At 43.4% G+C, this 16,644-nt stretch overlaps 1 protein-coding gene across 2 annotated transcripts in view; it reads right to left on the bottom strand.

Moving 5' to 3' along the window:
* Positions 1 to 3,136: 3,136 nt before the first annotated feature.
* LOC147444672 (Transducin/WD40 repeat-like superfamily protein) overlaps positions 3,137 to 16,644 on the bottom strand; it is a 53,097-nt gene continuing 39,589 nt past the window's right edge. Inside the window, exon 2 of one of the 2 annotated variants that reach the window (XM_086527203.1) lies at positions 3,137 to 4,571. In XM_086527203.1, the coding sequence (XP_086383329.1) occupies positions 3,483 to 4,547 (1,065 nt within the window). In that variant the 5' untranslated portion in view covers positions 4,548 to 4,571 and the 3' untranslated portion in view covers positions 3,137 to 3,482. The remainder of the gene's footprint in view (positions 4,572 to 16,644) is intronic. The other variant, XM_086527204.1, reaches the window with a different exon arrangement.

Below are 16,644 nucleotides of genomic sequence, written 5' to 3' on the forward strand. Positions count from 1 at the left end.
AATCTCCCTTGCCAAGTGGTGTCTGGAGACAACTAATTTGAAGCTAGGACAATTCATTGTCCCCCACAGAGCTAACCAAGCAGCAAACAAGATAGGCAAGCTAACTGAAGATGTATACAAGCAATTCTACCCTAAGTCAGGAGTAGAAGAGGACATAAAGAAAATACTTAACAAAATTTGGAAGATTGGCTGGAGTAGGAAGCAATGGACCTACAGGTTTAAATGTCTTTGGGCATTTCCTTTGGAGATAAAACACTCAACCCTCATGTGGCTAATCATCCATAATGGCATATGTCATAAAGCTGTGGAAGACAACTTACACCTTTGGTTCAATTGTAAAGCTAATGGGGGATTACTAAGAGCCATTCAGAGTGTAACCAACCAAATAAATCTTAAAGCTTTGGACTTCAAAGACTTCTTATTGGGTAGTTGCAGGGGTCTTGACATCCCATTGTGGACCATTTGGAGAGGTTACCTTGTGTGGTTTATATGGATGTTGTTATGTTCAATAACCCCTCTGTCTATCCCCTTTGTCTCCTTAAGTCTAATTTAAAGCATTCTGCCCTCAAGCTGTGTAATAAAGTAAAAGAAGCTCTACCACAGGGTTTGTCTGTATCCTATATCTTAAAGTCAACCCGCTGGCAAAAATGGCATTGAGTTGCCCCTCTGATTTATCACCATGCAAGATTCAGAATGCTTTACCTCATGTAACAGTTTCTGAGAAGTGGGGTTGACCCACCCCCTATGTGTGAGTCTGTTTCCCCCTTTGTAAACCTTTCTTTTAATACAATTTAACTTTCCTCAAAAAAATATGTACACGATAGCAAAACAAGGAGCCGTTAGGGTAGCCTACCCACAGAGATGGCGGGCTTCAAGGTAGCAGCCCCGCCCCCTCCCTCTGGAAGTACCTATTTGGTCTGGTGCCCCAGACCTTCCTCCCTTCCTCAATCCGGCATCGCGACCAACCCCTGTCGCTCGTGCCCTCGCATCATCATGAATGGGCATGGAGCTCCTCCACCACCTTCACCATCCCCGTCAGTGCAGCAGTACTACCAAATGCTCAATGAACAACTCGGCATCTCGACAAAGCTTCTTCAATCCCCGGCCTCAAAAACGACCACACAAGCACCCTCCCCAGCTATGGAAGAGGTCTCGGCTACTCCCACAGACCCAAGCCAAGGTACAATCCCTTCGGTCCTTCCTCCTTCCGCATTCATCAAGAAGCATGAGGAAGACTACGAGTCAAGAGCCATCATCGGCTACTTCTTCCAACCTCGCCCACCTCTCGAAGCATTGACGGCTTGGCAAACTGCTCAATGAGCATCGAAAGCTGTACAAGTTGTTAGCACGCAAGCTGGCCTAACAACTTCTACATCTTTCTCCTCAAAGGCACTTCCATGTCATTTCGAGCTTTTGGGCTATGAACAGTGGATCTTCCACAACCCTCCGGTCTTCCTTGTGTGATGGTCGACTAGCTTCACAACCGACATCAAGCCCACTCTCTTCTTGGTCTAGGTGGAGCTTCCCAACGTCCCTCTCCACTGTCAACCCCTCATCACGCTCATTGTCGCCCCTCATGGAAACATCCTAGGAGTGCAACCACATAAAGAGTCCAACCCTCAAGTCCTCATGGAGGTTGACTTCTCCACCGATCTGCCGGAGAACATCCTCATTCAAAGGGACGATGGTCCTTGCTTCAACCCCTAGTCTACAAGCACAAACCGGACTCTTGCTTCCATTGTGGCCTTCAAGGTCACCTAAACAAAGATTGCCCGCAAAGAAAAGGTACAGCTCAACCCACCCTTGGACGAGAAGAGCCCTCTTCTCAAGAAAAGATCCCACCTCCGCCTCAACCCTTGAACGATCCCCCAAGCAACCCACCAAAGCGCCGACTTCCTCCATCGAAGGTAAGAATTCTCTTCTTGATTCGGTAGGAGATCTCGAAGTTTGGAAAGAGGATCAAGTTCTTCACCTGACTCTAGAAGAGAAAGTCTATCCCCTCAATTCAAGGTTGCAACAACGCAAAGATGGAGTGCCAAAGTGCCCATCCCAATGGAAGCTCAACAAGCCAAGCAATGAACCCTCAAGACACCCCAAAGCGACAATGGAGAGTCAAAGACAAAGAAGTCGTCAAAGAGCTTAAGAACCAATTCACATGGCTTCAAGGTTGCGAACTCGTTGGCAACCGGCAACCCGAAACCATTCAATTCACATGGGACCTCTAAATTTGGAAGTTGAAACAAATAAACCCTTTTTTTCTCACTGTTTTGAGCGTCCATCCAAGAAAATAGAGCATCGTGCCATAGTTTGCGCTTGTAGCTTTTAGGATGTCCCCTTGTATTTTGCCTAGCTTCTTGGGCCATTGGGCTGTGTATCTCAGTCATGTTTTCCCTTTGTAAGCTTCTTTTCTTCTAATATATCTCCCCCTTTTTTTCAGGGGGAAAAAAAGGGTTTGTCATCATTGACTTATCATGTGGTGCAAATCAACAAGCTTCATCCCCAACGGTCCACAATTGCTTCCAAGAGTTCAATGCTTACAAATGCCTTATGTAGGCCAGAAACGACATTTCTAAGATATGACACACAAACTGACCTTGCAGTGCAAGCAAAGATTTTTTCAAGTCAATTCCTTTATCATTCAAGGTGGTGGAAGGATTTTTCAAAAAAAATACAAAAAATTGGATAGTGATACAACAGAGGGAGCTGAATTGATCTGTAAGACATCCTTATGATATGAGGACTAAAATTCAGAGCGTGTACACAAACTAGCACTTGTAATTAGGCCCAGATTGTACTACTACCATGATTCATATCACCATAAGATAAATGCGACATCTGAGCTCGGGAAGAAACAACATACCGAGTTTCAAGCATCAATAAATGAAAGGTTCATGGACTGTTCCCCCCACATGGGATAAGAGCATCCCCCAGGTCCACAATGATGAACTGAAGGATCATGAAGATAGTAATCCTTAGATGTTTCACGAGGAGGAATTGCATGAAGTAACCATACGTAGATTCCAGACGCACAGTGGCCTATATGATGGGAGCAGTGCATATGGCCCCTAAGTTAATGCCCTGTCTTAAACACTAAATAAGATGATGAGCTGCCTCGCTCAAAAACAGGAAAGAAGACTGACTTTGCCATTAGGCCATAATCAGCATGCTTAATCCAATGGTCCACAATTGCTTTTAAGAATTCCAAAAGTCTACTAAGGCCTTACATAGGCCGAAAAACATGATGATCAACAAACTACTTTAACCAGTCCTATTGCACTCATCCAAGTCCAGTCCAAAAGTTGAAGACATGAACAGCTTGCTCTGATATTCTTCTTGCAGTGTACATTCAAAGTGAGAAACCCAGATCCTTCTCTCTGCTTGGGGGAATTAAAAAAAACTTGTTTCTGTAATTTCTAAAAGGCATAAATTCACAGAATCCATAAAGGCTCCTGTTTGGGTGGTTGCGACAGGAGTTATTGCAATCAATACAAATTTTTTGAGTCAATCTCCCCAAGGTAAATCTGCTTATCGCTACCACAAGAACCAATAATAGGCTCCTTGGGGTGAAAGTTGCATTCGTTCACTGATCCTGAATGCCCTGGAAGCTTGTAGAGAATTCTTCTAGAAGTGGTATCCCAAACATACACCATGCGATCGGCACTTCCTGCCGTGACTTTACTCCCATCAGAAGACCAGCTGCACTTCAGAAGGTTCTTCTCAAAGTTGTGTTGATGTCCAGTGAGTATTTTCACACACCGATTCTGAGGAGCGTAAGGCCGCATATCCCATATCCGGAGAGTGCAGTCCATAGCATTACTGAGAAGATAAGATCCATCAGGACTTAGCTCCATACCAGTGATGGTGTCTGTGTGACCTTGAAGATGCATCATTACTTCATTCTTTCTAAGATCCCACACCTTGATTTCATTATCAATGCCCCCTGTGTAAATCTTATCTGCTGCATCAGAGAACCCCACTGCTGTGATTTGAAACTTGTCAGGAAGTGTCTGCACGGCACCTCGATGTCGAAGGTCCCACAACTTTGCTGTGCCATCATCGGACCCGCTTACAACCAGCGGTGGCCCTCTTCTGGCCGGGCAACAGCAATTGACAAAAGATGAGTGCTCCGACATCTTCTTTATCTGCCTCCCTACTTCTGCATCCCAGGCCCGCAGTGTCTTGTCTGGGCTTGCCGATATGATCTTTGAACCATCACTGGTCCAATGAAGATCTAACACAGCATTGCGATGGCCCTTCAAGACCATAAAATTATCACATTCTCCATACACATGCCACAAGAAAATGTCCTTGTCGTGAGAGCCAGATGCTATGACATTCCCCTCCGGATGAAACTTCATGGTGTAAATTGCACCCTGATGACCTGTGAGAAGCATAATGGGAGATTCAAGGCCTGATGTCCTCTTAATTGCATTAACAAGTTTCTTTGAATCTCCGTCAAACAGAGAAACAACCCCATCTGTTTGCTGCCGTTTGGCTGCAGGTAGGAGAGCATCCTCGGGCTCTCGCTTTGAAGAAGCAACAAGCATCGTTTCACCCTGAGACCCCAGCAACTGTCAAACATTACAGAATGACTGGCATCAACCATTTACCCTCTTGAGCTCTGGTCATTTGAGACTAGTGTTCACGACACATCCAGAAATAACATGGAACATTGAGAATGAATATGCAAACAAAAATTCAAAGAACCCGCAATAATTAATGCATTTACCTAGAGTCTCAACAAAATCTGACACAAAAAAAAACACTCAATGCTATATCTAAGAACTCAACAGCACTTTGCAGCAAAAATAATGGCAAGCTATTAAGACAAAGCACAACCTCAAAGTTCTTGTTAGTTCAATCGGGAATTTTCAGATGATCAGCCTTCACATCCAATAACCTCTTCACACTCGATAACATGGACAACAACTGATAATCTATTCTGCTCAAGGAACACGTGTGTGTGTGTGTGTGTGTGCGTGTGTGTGTGTGTGTGTGTGTGTGATCTCGAATTAATGCATTTACCTAGAGTCTCAACAAAATCTGACACAAAAAAAAACACTCAATGCTATATCTAAGAACTCAACAGCACTTTGCAGCAAAAATAATGGCAAGCTATTAAGACAAAGCACAACCTCAAAGTTCTTGTTAGTTCAATCGGGAATTTTCAGATGATCAGCCTTCACATCCAATAACCTCTTCACACTCGATAACATGGACAACAACTGATAATCTATTCTGCTCAAGGAACACGTGTGTGTGTGTGTGTGTGTGTGTGTGTGTGTGTGTGTGTGTGTGTGTGTGTGTGTGTGTGTGTGTGTGTGTGTGATCTCGAATAGACATGGTTGCAATAGGGGTTAGTGAATCAGTCCCGATTGGACCTAGATGTGATTGCTAGCTACATTGCCGATAAATCATGGTCTAAGATCCAAATGAATGTTGAATGTCATGTGATGTCCTGTGATGTCTGGTGATGTCTTGTGATGTCGTGTGATGTGACTGTCGATTTTGTACATGTGCTAGATGTGTGTTCCTAGTACGTAGGTACTAACAGTTAGTGTCTGCTAAGACGGTTTATAGCTTTTGTCGGTTTTGCAGGCGTAATCGCGGTCGACTACAATGCTTTGAAGAGGGGGATATGTCACAAAGTGATGACGTGGCGGATAGCAAAAACCCTAATTTTTGCTAGAAACCCTTAAAAAAACCTTCAAACCCTAATTTCTACCACAAATCCTAATTTCCGGAAATCGTGCAGGCTTTTTAATTTTTTTAATGATGAGCGACGCGAATCTTGCTTTTTCTCTACGCAATGAGAAAGAGAGAGAGAAATGCTTTTGCTTTCAAGTTTTGACTCTCTGTGAGAGAGAGAGAGCAATTGCTTTTGATTTGAAGCTTTTGGGGCTCTGCTTTTGGGCATCCCTTGTAACCTTTAAATTAGTGGTGAGGGCCTCACTTCTCAGAGCATGTGGACGCAGAGTTTGAGAGTGAATCCCGACCCACTCTCTTGTACTTTGAATTGATTAATACAAAAAGAAATACCGAAAGGGGCGCCAATCTTTGGGCCAATATCTCTAGGCACGGAACTCCGCCGGGCCAGTGCAAATCTATTGTGATCTGTGAATTGTTTTGAAGTGGTTATTTGGTGCTGTCGCGATTGATTCTTGACTTGGAGTGTCCAAGTCTGTTACAGATACCTGTGAAAGCACTCAAATGCTCAGATGCTGGCTTAGATTCATCCAACTCCATGTTCACAAGTTTACGGATAAGGTGTACTTGATTCATAGGAGTTGTATTTTCGTAAGTGTCCACTTATTCCATATAGCATAAGCCGTACCAAGACGCTTAATGTTTGTAAGTACATCATCAGATACAACCATTTTAATGCATGCAATGGCCTTCTTATTGAGTCTAGCCCAATCCTCATCTAGCATGGTTACAGGCTTAGTTTCCAAGAGTGCTGAACGCAATCTTTGAGAAACAAAATGCCTTCCATTCTGTCCTTCCATAGATCAAAGCCAGTGCCATTAAACCTCTTGATTTCAAGAAGGGATTTAGTGTCACTGCTACTAGAAGCATTAGCGGCCATAATTTAGTAGTGCACAAAGGTTAGTGCGTCTGGAAGCTGAACTTCACCACTTTGTGTGTGGAGTTCAACTGTTTTCTTGTTCAAGTGTTATCTATTTTCAATACTCATCATGTGTCTACTATGGGTTTATTGCCTTGCCAGTTACACGGCTTGCTTTCCGTGATACTTCTGCTAGTTGTAATCCATGGGGAGATACTATGGCGACGTCTAGGGTGCCTCACTACATGTCTCCTACGGATATTTCATCTCCCCCTCCCATTCCAAGATGAGATCTTGAATGAGGTGCGGGTCATGAAAGATATACTGTATGTGATGGGTACTCGGGGTATTTCCACATAAGGATTGCAAATAAAGTTCAATGATTGAAAAATCTCGTCACACAATGGGGGTGTTTTGTCTACAGGGTTATGCCATTTGGCCTAACTAATGCCCCAACTTCCTTGCAACGGTTCATGAATTTGGTTTTCGATTCATATTTTGGTAAGTCCATTAGAGTTTTCATTGATGACCAAGATCAATGAGGGATTTACATGACTGGCTCAGCTAGGAGGGCAGCTCAACAAGGACAAGTGCCATATTGAACAAGGTAGTGTAGGATTGTGGCCTATCATTGAGTCGGATGCTTTGGAAATTGGACAATGTATAACTATCTTTGAATAGTCTTTATCGTAAACACCATGATATTTCAAACTTTGCATTACTGTTCTAAAACCATCTAGGAAATAAGCTTTATCTGTGAGTGTTATTAAAATAATTTTATGGTTCATAGGATTTGTGTGTGTGTGTGTGGGGTACTGTTGTCTGTTTGCGAGTTATCTGCAGGGTTTCCATGATGACGTAATATTTACTTACTGGGCTTTCAGTTAGAGAAGGTAGTAAAGGATGATCGATCGGTTTGGCATGTTGTTTAAGTTGGAGTGCTATAGAAATTTGGTGTGTTGGTTTAATCAAGTAAAATCTATTTGGGAACTAACTCTTTAGACACATGCCCCTACTCTTGGCACTGATAACATGAGTAGGGATGCTATCGCAAAAAGCTTTTGCTGAAGGTATGCATGAGAAAAGTTATGACTTGTCACTTCCTGTTTAGTCAAGACTGTACATTGTTATGTGTTGAAGATATTGTTTAAATTTGCTGCGTCATATTAAGTTCAGTTTCATATCAACACATGGTGTATTTTAGAAAATTGTGAAACTACATGTTTGTTTTAGATCTGTATTGTTGCAAGAGTATGAACTTCAGTGTTCAAGTTTTCATCCTTCAAGTGAATGAATTTAATGTCGATGTTCTGAAAAATTATTTTAATCAATTAAGCTTCTTTCCTCTCTTTTCTTTCCTTTTTTTTTATTTACTAAATTATTTTTTCTTAACTCAAATTTGAGTTCTCTTCTTTTGCAGATATCTGTGGTCTCTTGATTTTGCTTTGTGCGAGTGTTAAGCCGTTCTTATAGTTTACAAGCTCAGGCCTTTTTGACCTAGTCAAGGTTACAATACGTTGTCGAATTGGCATCTGTGCCTCTCTAGAAATTTTCATAAGCCAAGAAATGATGAGTTTTAAAGTTGGAATTTACGATATAAGACTATTTTATTCCAGCCCACAATTTCTTGCTTGCTTTTGGGGTTACAAGGATATCAGCACCCCTTATTTTTCCAACTGTTGCAAGGAAGTTGGGGCATTAGTTAGGCCAAATGGCATAACCCTGTAGACAAAACACCCCCATTGTGTGACGAGATTTTTCAATCATTGAACTTTATTTGCAATCCTTATGTGGAAATACCCCGAGTACCCATCACATACAGTATATCTTTCATGACCCGCACCTCATTCAAGATCTCATCTTGGAATGGGAGGGGGAGATGAAATATCCGTAGGAGACATGTAGTGAGGCACCCTAGACGTCGCCATAGTATCTCAGAGCTGAATTGATCTGTAAGACATCCTTATGATATGAGGACTAAAATTCAGAGCCTTTTTCTGTCGTTCTTGAGACTCCTGCAAAGTCTCGCGAACCTTGGCAAAAGCTGTATCCAAATCTCGCGAATATTCATCCGCTTCAAATATCTAATCTTGTGCTCAGGAGGGATAGAACCTTCGCATCACTTTCAACAATCTCACATGGCGTCTTCCCCGTTGAAGAGTGTATCGTGTTATTGTAGGCAAATTCCACCAAAGGTAAGTTCTTTTCCCATTGAGTCTTCTGATCCGAGATACAAGACTTCAATAAATCTAAAATCACTGAATTCGCAATCTCAAATTGTCCGTCAATCTGCAAGTGGAACGATGACAAGAACTGCAACCGCGTGCCAATGTTCTCCCAAATTGCCTTCTAAAACAAACTCATAATTTGGGGTCTCTATCAGAGACAATCGTCTCAGACGTGCCATATAATCGAAAAATCATAGTGATCATTCTGTGTTCTCGGGAGATCAAAAATGAAATCCATTTCAATATTTTCCCAGGGGCGGGTGGGTATGGGTAAAGGCTTTAACAATCCCTGTGCTTATGCCTATCAAAATTGACCTTCTTGCATACTAAGCAATACGCACAAACTCTTCCACATCCTTTTTGAGTCTCGGCCAAAAAAAAGTATACCTCCTTCATGGTGGTAGCAATGCCGCGGTGACTCGTAAAAGGTGGATAGTGGCATTCATTCATAACCTTTTCCCTCAACGGTTGTGTAACGCACAACATAGTCTTTTTTATCAAGTAGCCTTACCGAAGGGAGTATCCAACTACTGTCTCCCCATCCCGTATCGGTGTGAGCATATCTGCAAAATCTGTATCTACCGCATACTGATCGACCATATCCTCGAAGCTCCTATGATGTATCGCGGAAATAGCCAGAACCAACGGCTTCCGAGACAAAGCATCTGCCACCACATTCTCCTGTCCCTGCACATGGACAATCTGGAAGTGAAACTGTGACAAGATGTTCGCCCACCGCATCTGCTTTTCCGAAAGCTGCTTCTATGACAAGAAGTACCGCAAACTCTGATGGTCTGTAAAGACAATAAAATCCACTCCGAGTAGGTAATGCCGCCACTGAGTAAGAGCATGGATCACTGCCAAAAGCTCTTTCTCATATATCTGTGTTGTCATCTCCGGCTTAGAGAACAATCGGCTCTCGTAAGCAATGACATAGCCTTCTTGCATCAAGACCGCACTCAGACTACGACCACAAGCATCACAAAATACTTCAAATGACTTCTGCAAGTCTAGAAAAGTTAAATCTGGTCCTGTAGTCAATTTCTCTTTCAATGTTTGAAAGGCACTCAGCTCTGTGGATCCCCACAAGAAAGGGACTCCTTTCTATGTCAAGATATGCAAAGGGGAAGCAACCTCTACAAACGTTCGTATGAACCGCCTGTAGTACGAACACAGTCCCAAGAAGCTTCCAACTTCATGGACATTCTTCAAATCGGGCCAATCACTTATAGTCTCTATCTTGGCCGAATCCACTTGCACTCCTGCCTGCTGAGACAAAGTATCCCAAAAAAAAAGTGTATCTCTGAAGCAGATGATCTCTGTGTTCTGCCTCATTCTTGGAGAAAACAATGATATCATCAAAGAAAGTGCCAACAAATAGCCTGTACTCTCAAAAAAATCATGTCCATCATTCGATTAAATGTCGCAGGAGCATTGGTTAAAGCCAAAAGGCATCACCAAAAACTCAAATAACCCAAAAGTCGTCCGAAAGGCTGTCTTGTAGACGTCTCCCAGAGCGATTCGGATCTGATGATATCCAATCTTCAAGTCAATCCTGCTAAAGCACGAGGATCCTTGTAATCTGTCGAGTATATCATCGATCCTAGGAATCAGAAATCTATTCTCGACGGTCATTTTGTTGAGAGCACTATAATCGATGCACATTCTCCAAGATCCGTCTTTCTTCAAATCCAACAACAGTGGAGAGCAATACGGTGAAGTACTATGTTGGACAAGACCCTTTTCCAAGAGGTCTTTCACTGGGTTCATAATCTTTTCATTCTGTACTCGGCTCACACGGTAAGGTGGTCGGTTCGGTGGCGTGCTTCAAGGTATCAGATCAATGGTTTGATCTTCAGGCCCTCTAAAAAAAACAATCGGCATGAGTGTGGAGAAAAATCTTGGCATTCTTTTGATCAGGTCAAAACGTATTCAACCTTTATCCATCGTTCAGTTCTCTCCCAAAAGAGTGAGTATGAAACTGAAATACAGCCCTTCATTTATCAAAGTCGCTTTCTCGGCCCGGTAGTCAACCACGGCGTAGTTCTTGTGGTACCAAGGGATCCTGAGTAGAACATCACTCGCGTGCCCTGAACACCCCTGTCATTGCAAACAAAGTTTGTCAATGCTTGGTGTAATGGCAACATCCCATCCGGGTGCCAGTCGAACTACCTCCGCCTGTGGCGTCAGTCTGTCGGGCGTAATTCCAAATCGAGCCGCCAATTCCAAGTGAAAAGAAGTTGGCCTTGGCTCCTTCAAAAGAGCTTCCTGACCCTTCACTTTGCCCCAAAAGCGGCAAAGTTTGTACTTTCATTCATTAGATTCGGTGCAGGTCCCACGCCATGTGGTACCAGTTCTGCTTTTCTATATGCCTTTTTTGCCACGTTCCTCAGCTGCTCTCGAACTCTCAGGCCTGTCGTCGTCTTTATCATTCTATTCTTTCTGTGTCTTTTTAGGGCACTTCGCGGAGATATGTCCCTGTTCCCCGCATCCAAAGCACTTCCCCTCTCTGATGAAGGAGCTCTCTCCTCAAGAGTAAGCTTGGGTCGTGCATCCTTTTTCTCTGGGTTGCTCTTTTTCTTTCTACTTTCATTCCCAGAAGTCTGTTCGGCTCGTTGTGTCATGGCCTCATCTGTGGGATAGGTCAGACTGCCAGAGTGAATCGCAAAGCCCCGCTTCGCATGACTCATCAACTCCTGAATAGAAGCTGACTTCTGTTCCAAGCAGTGATCTCGGATCTCTATAGGTAGACCCAAGGTAAACCGCTCAATATGTTCTCCGAACGAGATCTTCTTGAATGAAGAGGCGGGTAGAAAAGAGCTCCAGAATCTTTCACAATAAGCATTGATTGTGTCTTTCTTGGTCATCCGAAGATGGTTCCAAGCAGCTCGTACATCTCGTTCATATTCTTGCGTCAACCAAGAAGAAATAAAAAGCTTCTTAAATTTCAGCCATTTAACTGGCGCAGTCTTGTTTAAGAGAAGAGTGGACCACCAGGTGCGAGCATTCCCTTTAAAGCAAGAGGCAGCTCTCCGAATCTTGGAGTGCTCTGAATAGCGTCCTCCAACGAAAGCGATGTCAAACTGCTGTATAAAAGACAAGTATCCTGAAAAAGTATCAAACTTAATGGAGTGGCCACCTTCCTTAAACTCTCTGACTTTCTTGCTTTTATCATACTGGGTAGCTTTGTAAAAATTCTTCTTGTTCGCATAAAAGTTTCCGTCATCGGAATCTGAGCTGTCTGTAGACGAGTCCTCAGTAGAACTGTCAATCTCTGGGCGAGATTTAGCCTTCTTTGCCTTTCTCTTTCCCTTTCCGAAGCGTTGCTTCTTTTTACATTTTCTGTCTTCTTCGCTCGAATCTGAAGAGCTAGAAGAACTGTCAGATGAAGAAGAAGAAGAAGAAGAAGAATTGGGTACTCCTTCAAATCGAACACGCTTCTTCCGTTTCTTTGCCTTGTCAAAAGTCGACTGACGACCCAAATATCCCGACAAGTCAATGCTTTTCTTCTGCTTTTTGCCGTGCTTTTTGGCTTTCTTTTGCGCGTCAAAAGCTGAGAAATCCATGCATCAACCACCTCTTCTAATTCCTTCTCTAAATATTTCTTGTGAGCAGAAGGTTTCTTGAGAGTGGGTGTAGTGGTTTTCTTCTACTGCTCATGCACTTCTTGAAAAGAAGTCTCGCTCATATATTTTGCAAATTTTGGGTCCTTCGCAAAATTGAGCATCATCTTTGTTGCATCGCCAATCAATTGGCGACGCTCCATCTCTCGCCGCTCCGCCTGAGTAGGCCGAGGCGGGCCATACTCTCTGTCTGGATCTTCGTTGTGATCCCAGCCCGCATCTCCAGATGCAGAGGGAGTCGACTGATCCTTGCGTGAAGCCATATGTGCCGCGGAAAAAAAATTCAGGATCGGATTTCCCGTAGAAGAGAAATCAGCCGTGCTCTGATATCACTGTAACAGACTTGGACACTCCAAGTCAAGAATCAATCGCGACAGCACCAAATAACCACTTCAAAACAATTCACAGATCACAATAGATTTGCACTGGCCCGGCGGAGTTCCGTGCCTAGAGATATTGGCCCAAAGACTGGCGCCCCTTTCGGTATTTCTTTTTGTATTAATCAATTCAAAGTACAAGAGAGTGGGTCGGGATTCACTCTCAGACTCTGCGTCCAGATGCTCTGAGAAGTGAGACCCTCACCACTAATTTAAAGGTTACAAGGGATGCCCAAAAGCAGAGCCCCAAAAGCTTCAAATCAAAAGCAACTGCTCTCTCTCTCTCTCACAGAGAGTCAAAACTTGAAAGCAAAAGCATTCTCTCTCTCTTTCTCATTGCATAGAGAAAAAGAAAGATTCGCGTCGCTCATCATTAAGGAAAAAAAAAAAAAATTTAAAGCCTGCGCGATTTCCGAAAATTAGGGTTTGTGGCAAAAATTAGGGTTTGCGGGTTTTTTTAAGGTGTTCTGGCAAAAATTAGGGTTTCTGCTGTCCGCCACGTCATCACTTTGTGACAGTATCTTAAGTCAGTTGCAGGATTCAGGTATGCCAGACTTTAATGATAAATTGAGGTTATTTTCTTGTTGATGACTCTGCCTGATAGCTGGGAATCTTGAGTTGTTTCACTTAGCAACAACCATGCTTTAACCTTTGATGGTGTTCGAGGCTCTATCCTGAATTAAGAAATCAAGAGGAAGTCTAGTGGTGAAAGCAATGGCTCAGCGCATCAAGTTAGAGGCAGATCCGAAAAGAGGGGAAATGCAACCACTAAAGGCAAAAGCGGGAGTAGAAGCAAGGGCAAACAACAGGATGTGACTTGCTATCAATGTGGGCGCAAAGGGCACAAAAAGCCTGATTGCCATTACTACAAGAAAGAGAAAGAAAGAAAGAAACAACAGGGAAAGAAAACGAAGGATGATAAGGAAGATGATGACAACTCTTCCTCAAAAGAAGTTGCTAAAGCGAATGTAGCACCTAGTGTGGTCATTGAAGAGCTTCAACCTTCCTGACACCAAAGAAGTGCTTGTTGCAGCCTCATGCATTGATGAAGATGTTATGGTAGCAGCAGGAGATATGCACATCACCAAATCATCGTCGTCGTCGTCGACATCAAGTACCACAGCATCAATACCCATTAGCATTAGCATCTCAACATCCAGTCATTGTATGAGCATTTGTGCAAGAATAAAGAAAGTACTTGCTCTCGCAACAGAGCAAGGGGACCCTTGAGGGTTGAGACCAGACATTCAATGTCGTCTCTCTCTCTCTCTCTCTCTCTCTCTCTCTCTCTCTCTCTCTCTCTCAATTCATTTCAATTCTCTCAAGTGAAGTAAAGTGTCCCTTGTGTTTGTGCGGGTACTAGATATGAGCTAAATCCATAAACACTTCCGTTGCACCTGACATTGATATCAAAGCTCTGTGTGCTTCAGCTTCGCAAACTCAAGGGAAGAATCAAGAAGCTCAAGAACCCAGCAACCAAAGAACCTCTGGCAAGAAACCTTCAGAGCACCTTTACCTTTCAGCTTTACCCGCAATGTTTTCACGACAGGACTTTTTCGAGTGGTTGTACTTGCTCGCAAGGCAGAGTCAGCACGAAGGCTGGTATTCTGCGACAGTAGTAAGGCTACCTAGCAACTCGTATGGTAGGTGTTGATATCACACCAGATTCACATCCGCAGTATCCACCAATTTGGAGGAATCTTCATTGGTTATGCATCCACATGCATCAAAAGCAGTCAGCATCAGAAGTACAGATATAAGTTCGTCGATTGTGCCTTACCTTTTAATAGGGGGGGATGTCACGTGCGCACTTCACTTGCGCTACGTGGACATGTTCTGCTACAATCTAGCATGAGTCATTAGCTGAGGACTGAGCCTAGCACCTTTGTGAGCCTCTAGCAGGACGAGCATGTCCAGGTCGGTCATAGTTGCATACCCTCTCTTGCACACGACAGCATTTGATTATGTAGCATTTTACCACGTGAACCACCTCTTATAGGTCATTTATTAATAAGTGACTTTTCATTTACCCTTGTTGGAATGTAGGTAGGGCAAATAGCTAAAGAACTATAAAAGAAACCCATTAAGCCCTCAATAGAAGGCAGAAGAAGAAGGGACACAAGGAGGCAGGCACCCAGCAATCAGGCAGCACCTCAGAAGCCCTAGCGTTTTCTCAGGACAAGATCAACGTTTTCAATCGCCAACATTTCCGATTAGACCAGCATTTTCTGATTCAGCCTCAAATCAGTTCAACGTTCGTGGTCCAGAAAGGACCTAGCTACTCAGGGACACTCCCTAAGATCAACCCAAACGTCCACCACCTCTTTGCATCTGCCAAGATCAAACCTGTAGGTACAATCAAATACAATATGCCAAATTGCATAGAGACTCGAAAGAGCACATATACTCCCATTGTTGTAACTTGTGATGAGCGCGCGGCGGTGTGTGCAAGTGAAAGAGCACGCGAGGAAGTGCAGTGTGTGTGCAGAGAGGGGAGGCGAAGAGCAGCAGGAGAGGAAGCGCTAGCAGAAGAAGAGGGAGAGAGAGAGAGCTCACGTTTTTGGGCAAAACTCAATAAGCGAGTTTTGGGTTTTCCCACTTTTATTATAAGTGACCTTTAAAAAATGTGTCCAGGTTCAATATGAACCTGGACAAAGAATAAAAATGTACAAAAAAGGGGTTATTTAGGCCTTTAACCCAACAACCTCCCACTTAAAGGCATAAATGGCGCCTTTAAGCTACGTGACTCCCACCATCTCTATGCATAGATGATGTTGTGCTTTGGGTAAGCACTTAGTGAGAGCATCGGCTGGATTTTGTGTTGTATGGACCTTAACCAATGTAATAAGGCCATCCTCAAGCACTTCTCGTATGAAGTGATACCGTACATCAATATGCTTTGTGCGTGCATGAAACATGGCGTTCTTTGCCAGACATATGGCACTCTGGCTATCACAACCAAGCATAGGTGCCTTGGCAAGCAAACCAAACTCACAGCATAGGCGTGCTAACCAAATAGCTTCTTTGGAAGCCTCAGTGGCTGAAATATATTCAACCTCTGTCGTAAACAATGCAACAATCTTTTGCAATCTAGAACACCATGAAACAACACCTCCCGCAAGAGTAAATACATAGCCACTTGTGGATTTCCGTGTATCCACATCACCAGCCATGTCAGAGTCACAAAATCCCTTCAACTCCATTGGTCCTTTACCATAGCAGAGGCATTTGTTTTTAGTCCCTTTCAAGTACCTCATAATGGACTTCACTGCATCCCAATGCAACCTGCCTGGATTAGCCATAAACCGGCTCACAACTCCCACTGCATGGGCTATGTCAGGCCTAGTAGCAACCATAGCATACATAAGTGACCCACAAGCTGAAGCATAAGGCACACTTTGCATGTCATTGGTTTCTTCCTTTGACTTGGAACAATCATCCTTGGAGATTTTAACATATGGCTGTAATGGCACACCAAGAGGCTTTGCTCCAACCATGTTAAATCTGTCCAGCACCTTTTCAATGTACATTTCTTGCGACAAATACAATAGGCGCTTGTCTCTTTGCCGTGTAACACGCACTCCAAGTATATGTTCAACTGCCCCAAGGTCTTTCATTGAAAACGCAGATTTCAGCTGCCCTTTAAGAGCATCAACACTGCTTCTTTTCTTTGCAGCTATCAACATATCGTCTACATAGAGCACAAGAATGATAGGGCTGCCATCCTCATCACGTTTGGTATACAAACAATGGTCTGCATAGCTTCTTTTGTAACCATGTTTAAGCATGAAGCGATCAAACTTCTTGTACCACTGTCTACATGATTGTTTCAGCCCATACAAGCTTCTATT

Source organism: Adiantum capillus-veneris, chromosome 13 (assembly GCF_014529385.1).
Source record: "Adiantum capillus-veneris isolate H3 chromosome 13, ASM1452938v2, whole genome shotgun sequence".
NCBI lineage: Eukaryota > Viridiplantae > Streptophyta > Polypodiopsida > Polypodiales > Pteridaceae > Adiantum > Adiantum capillus-veneris.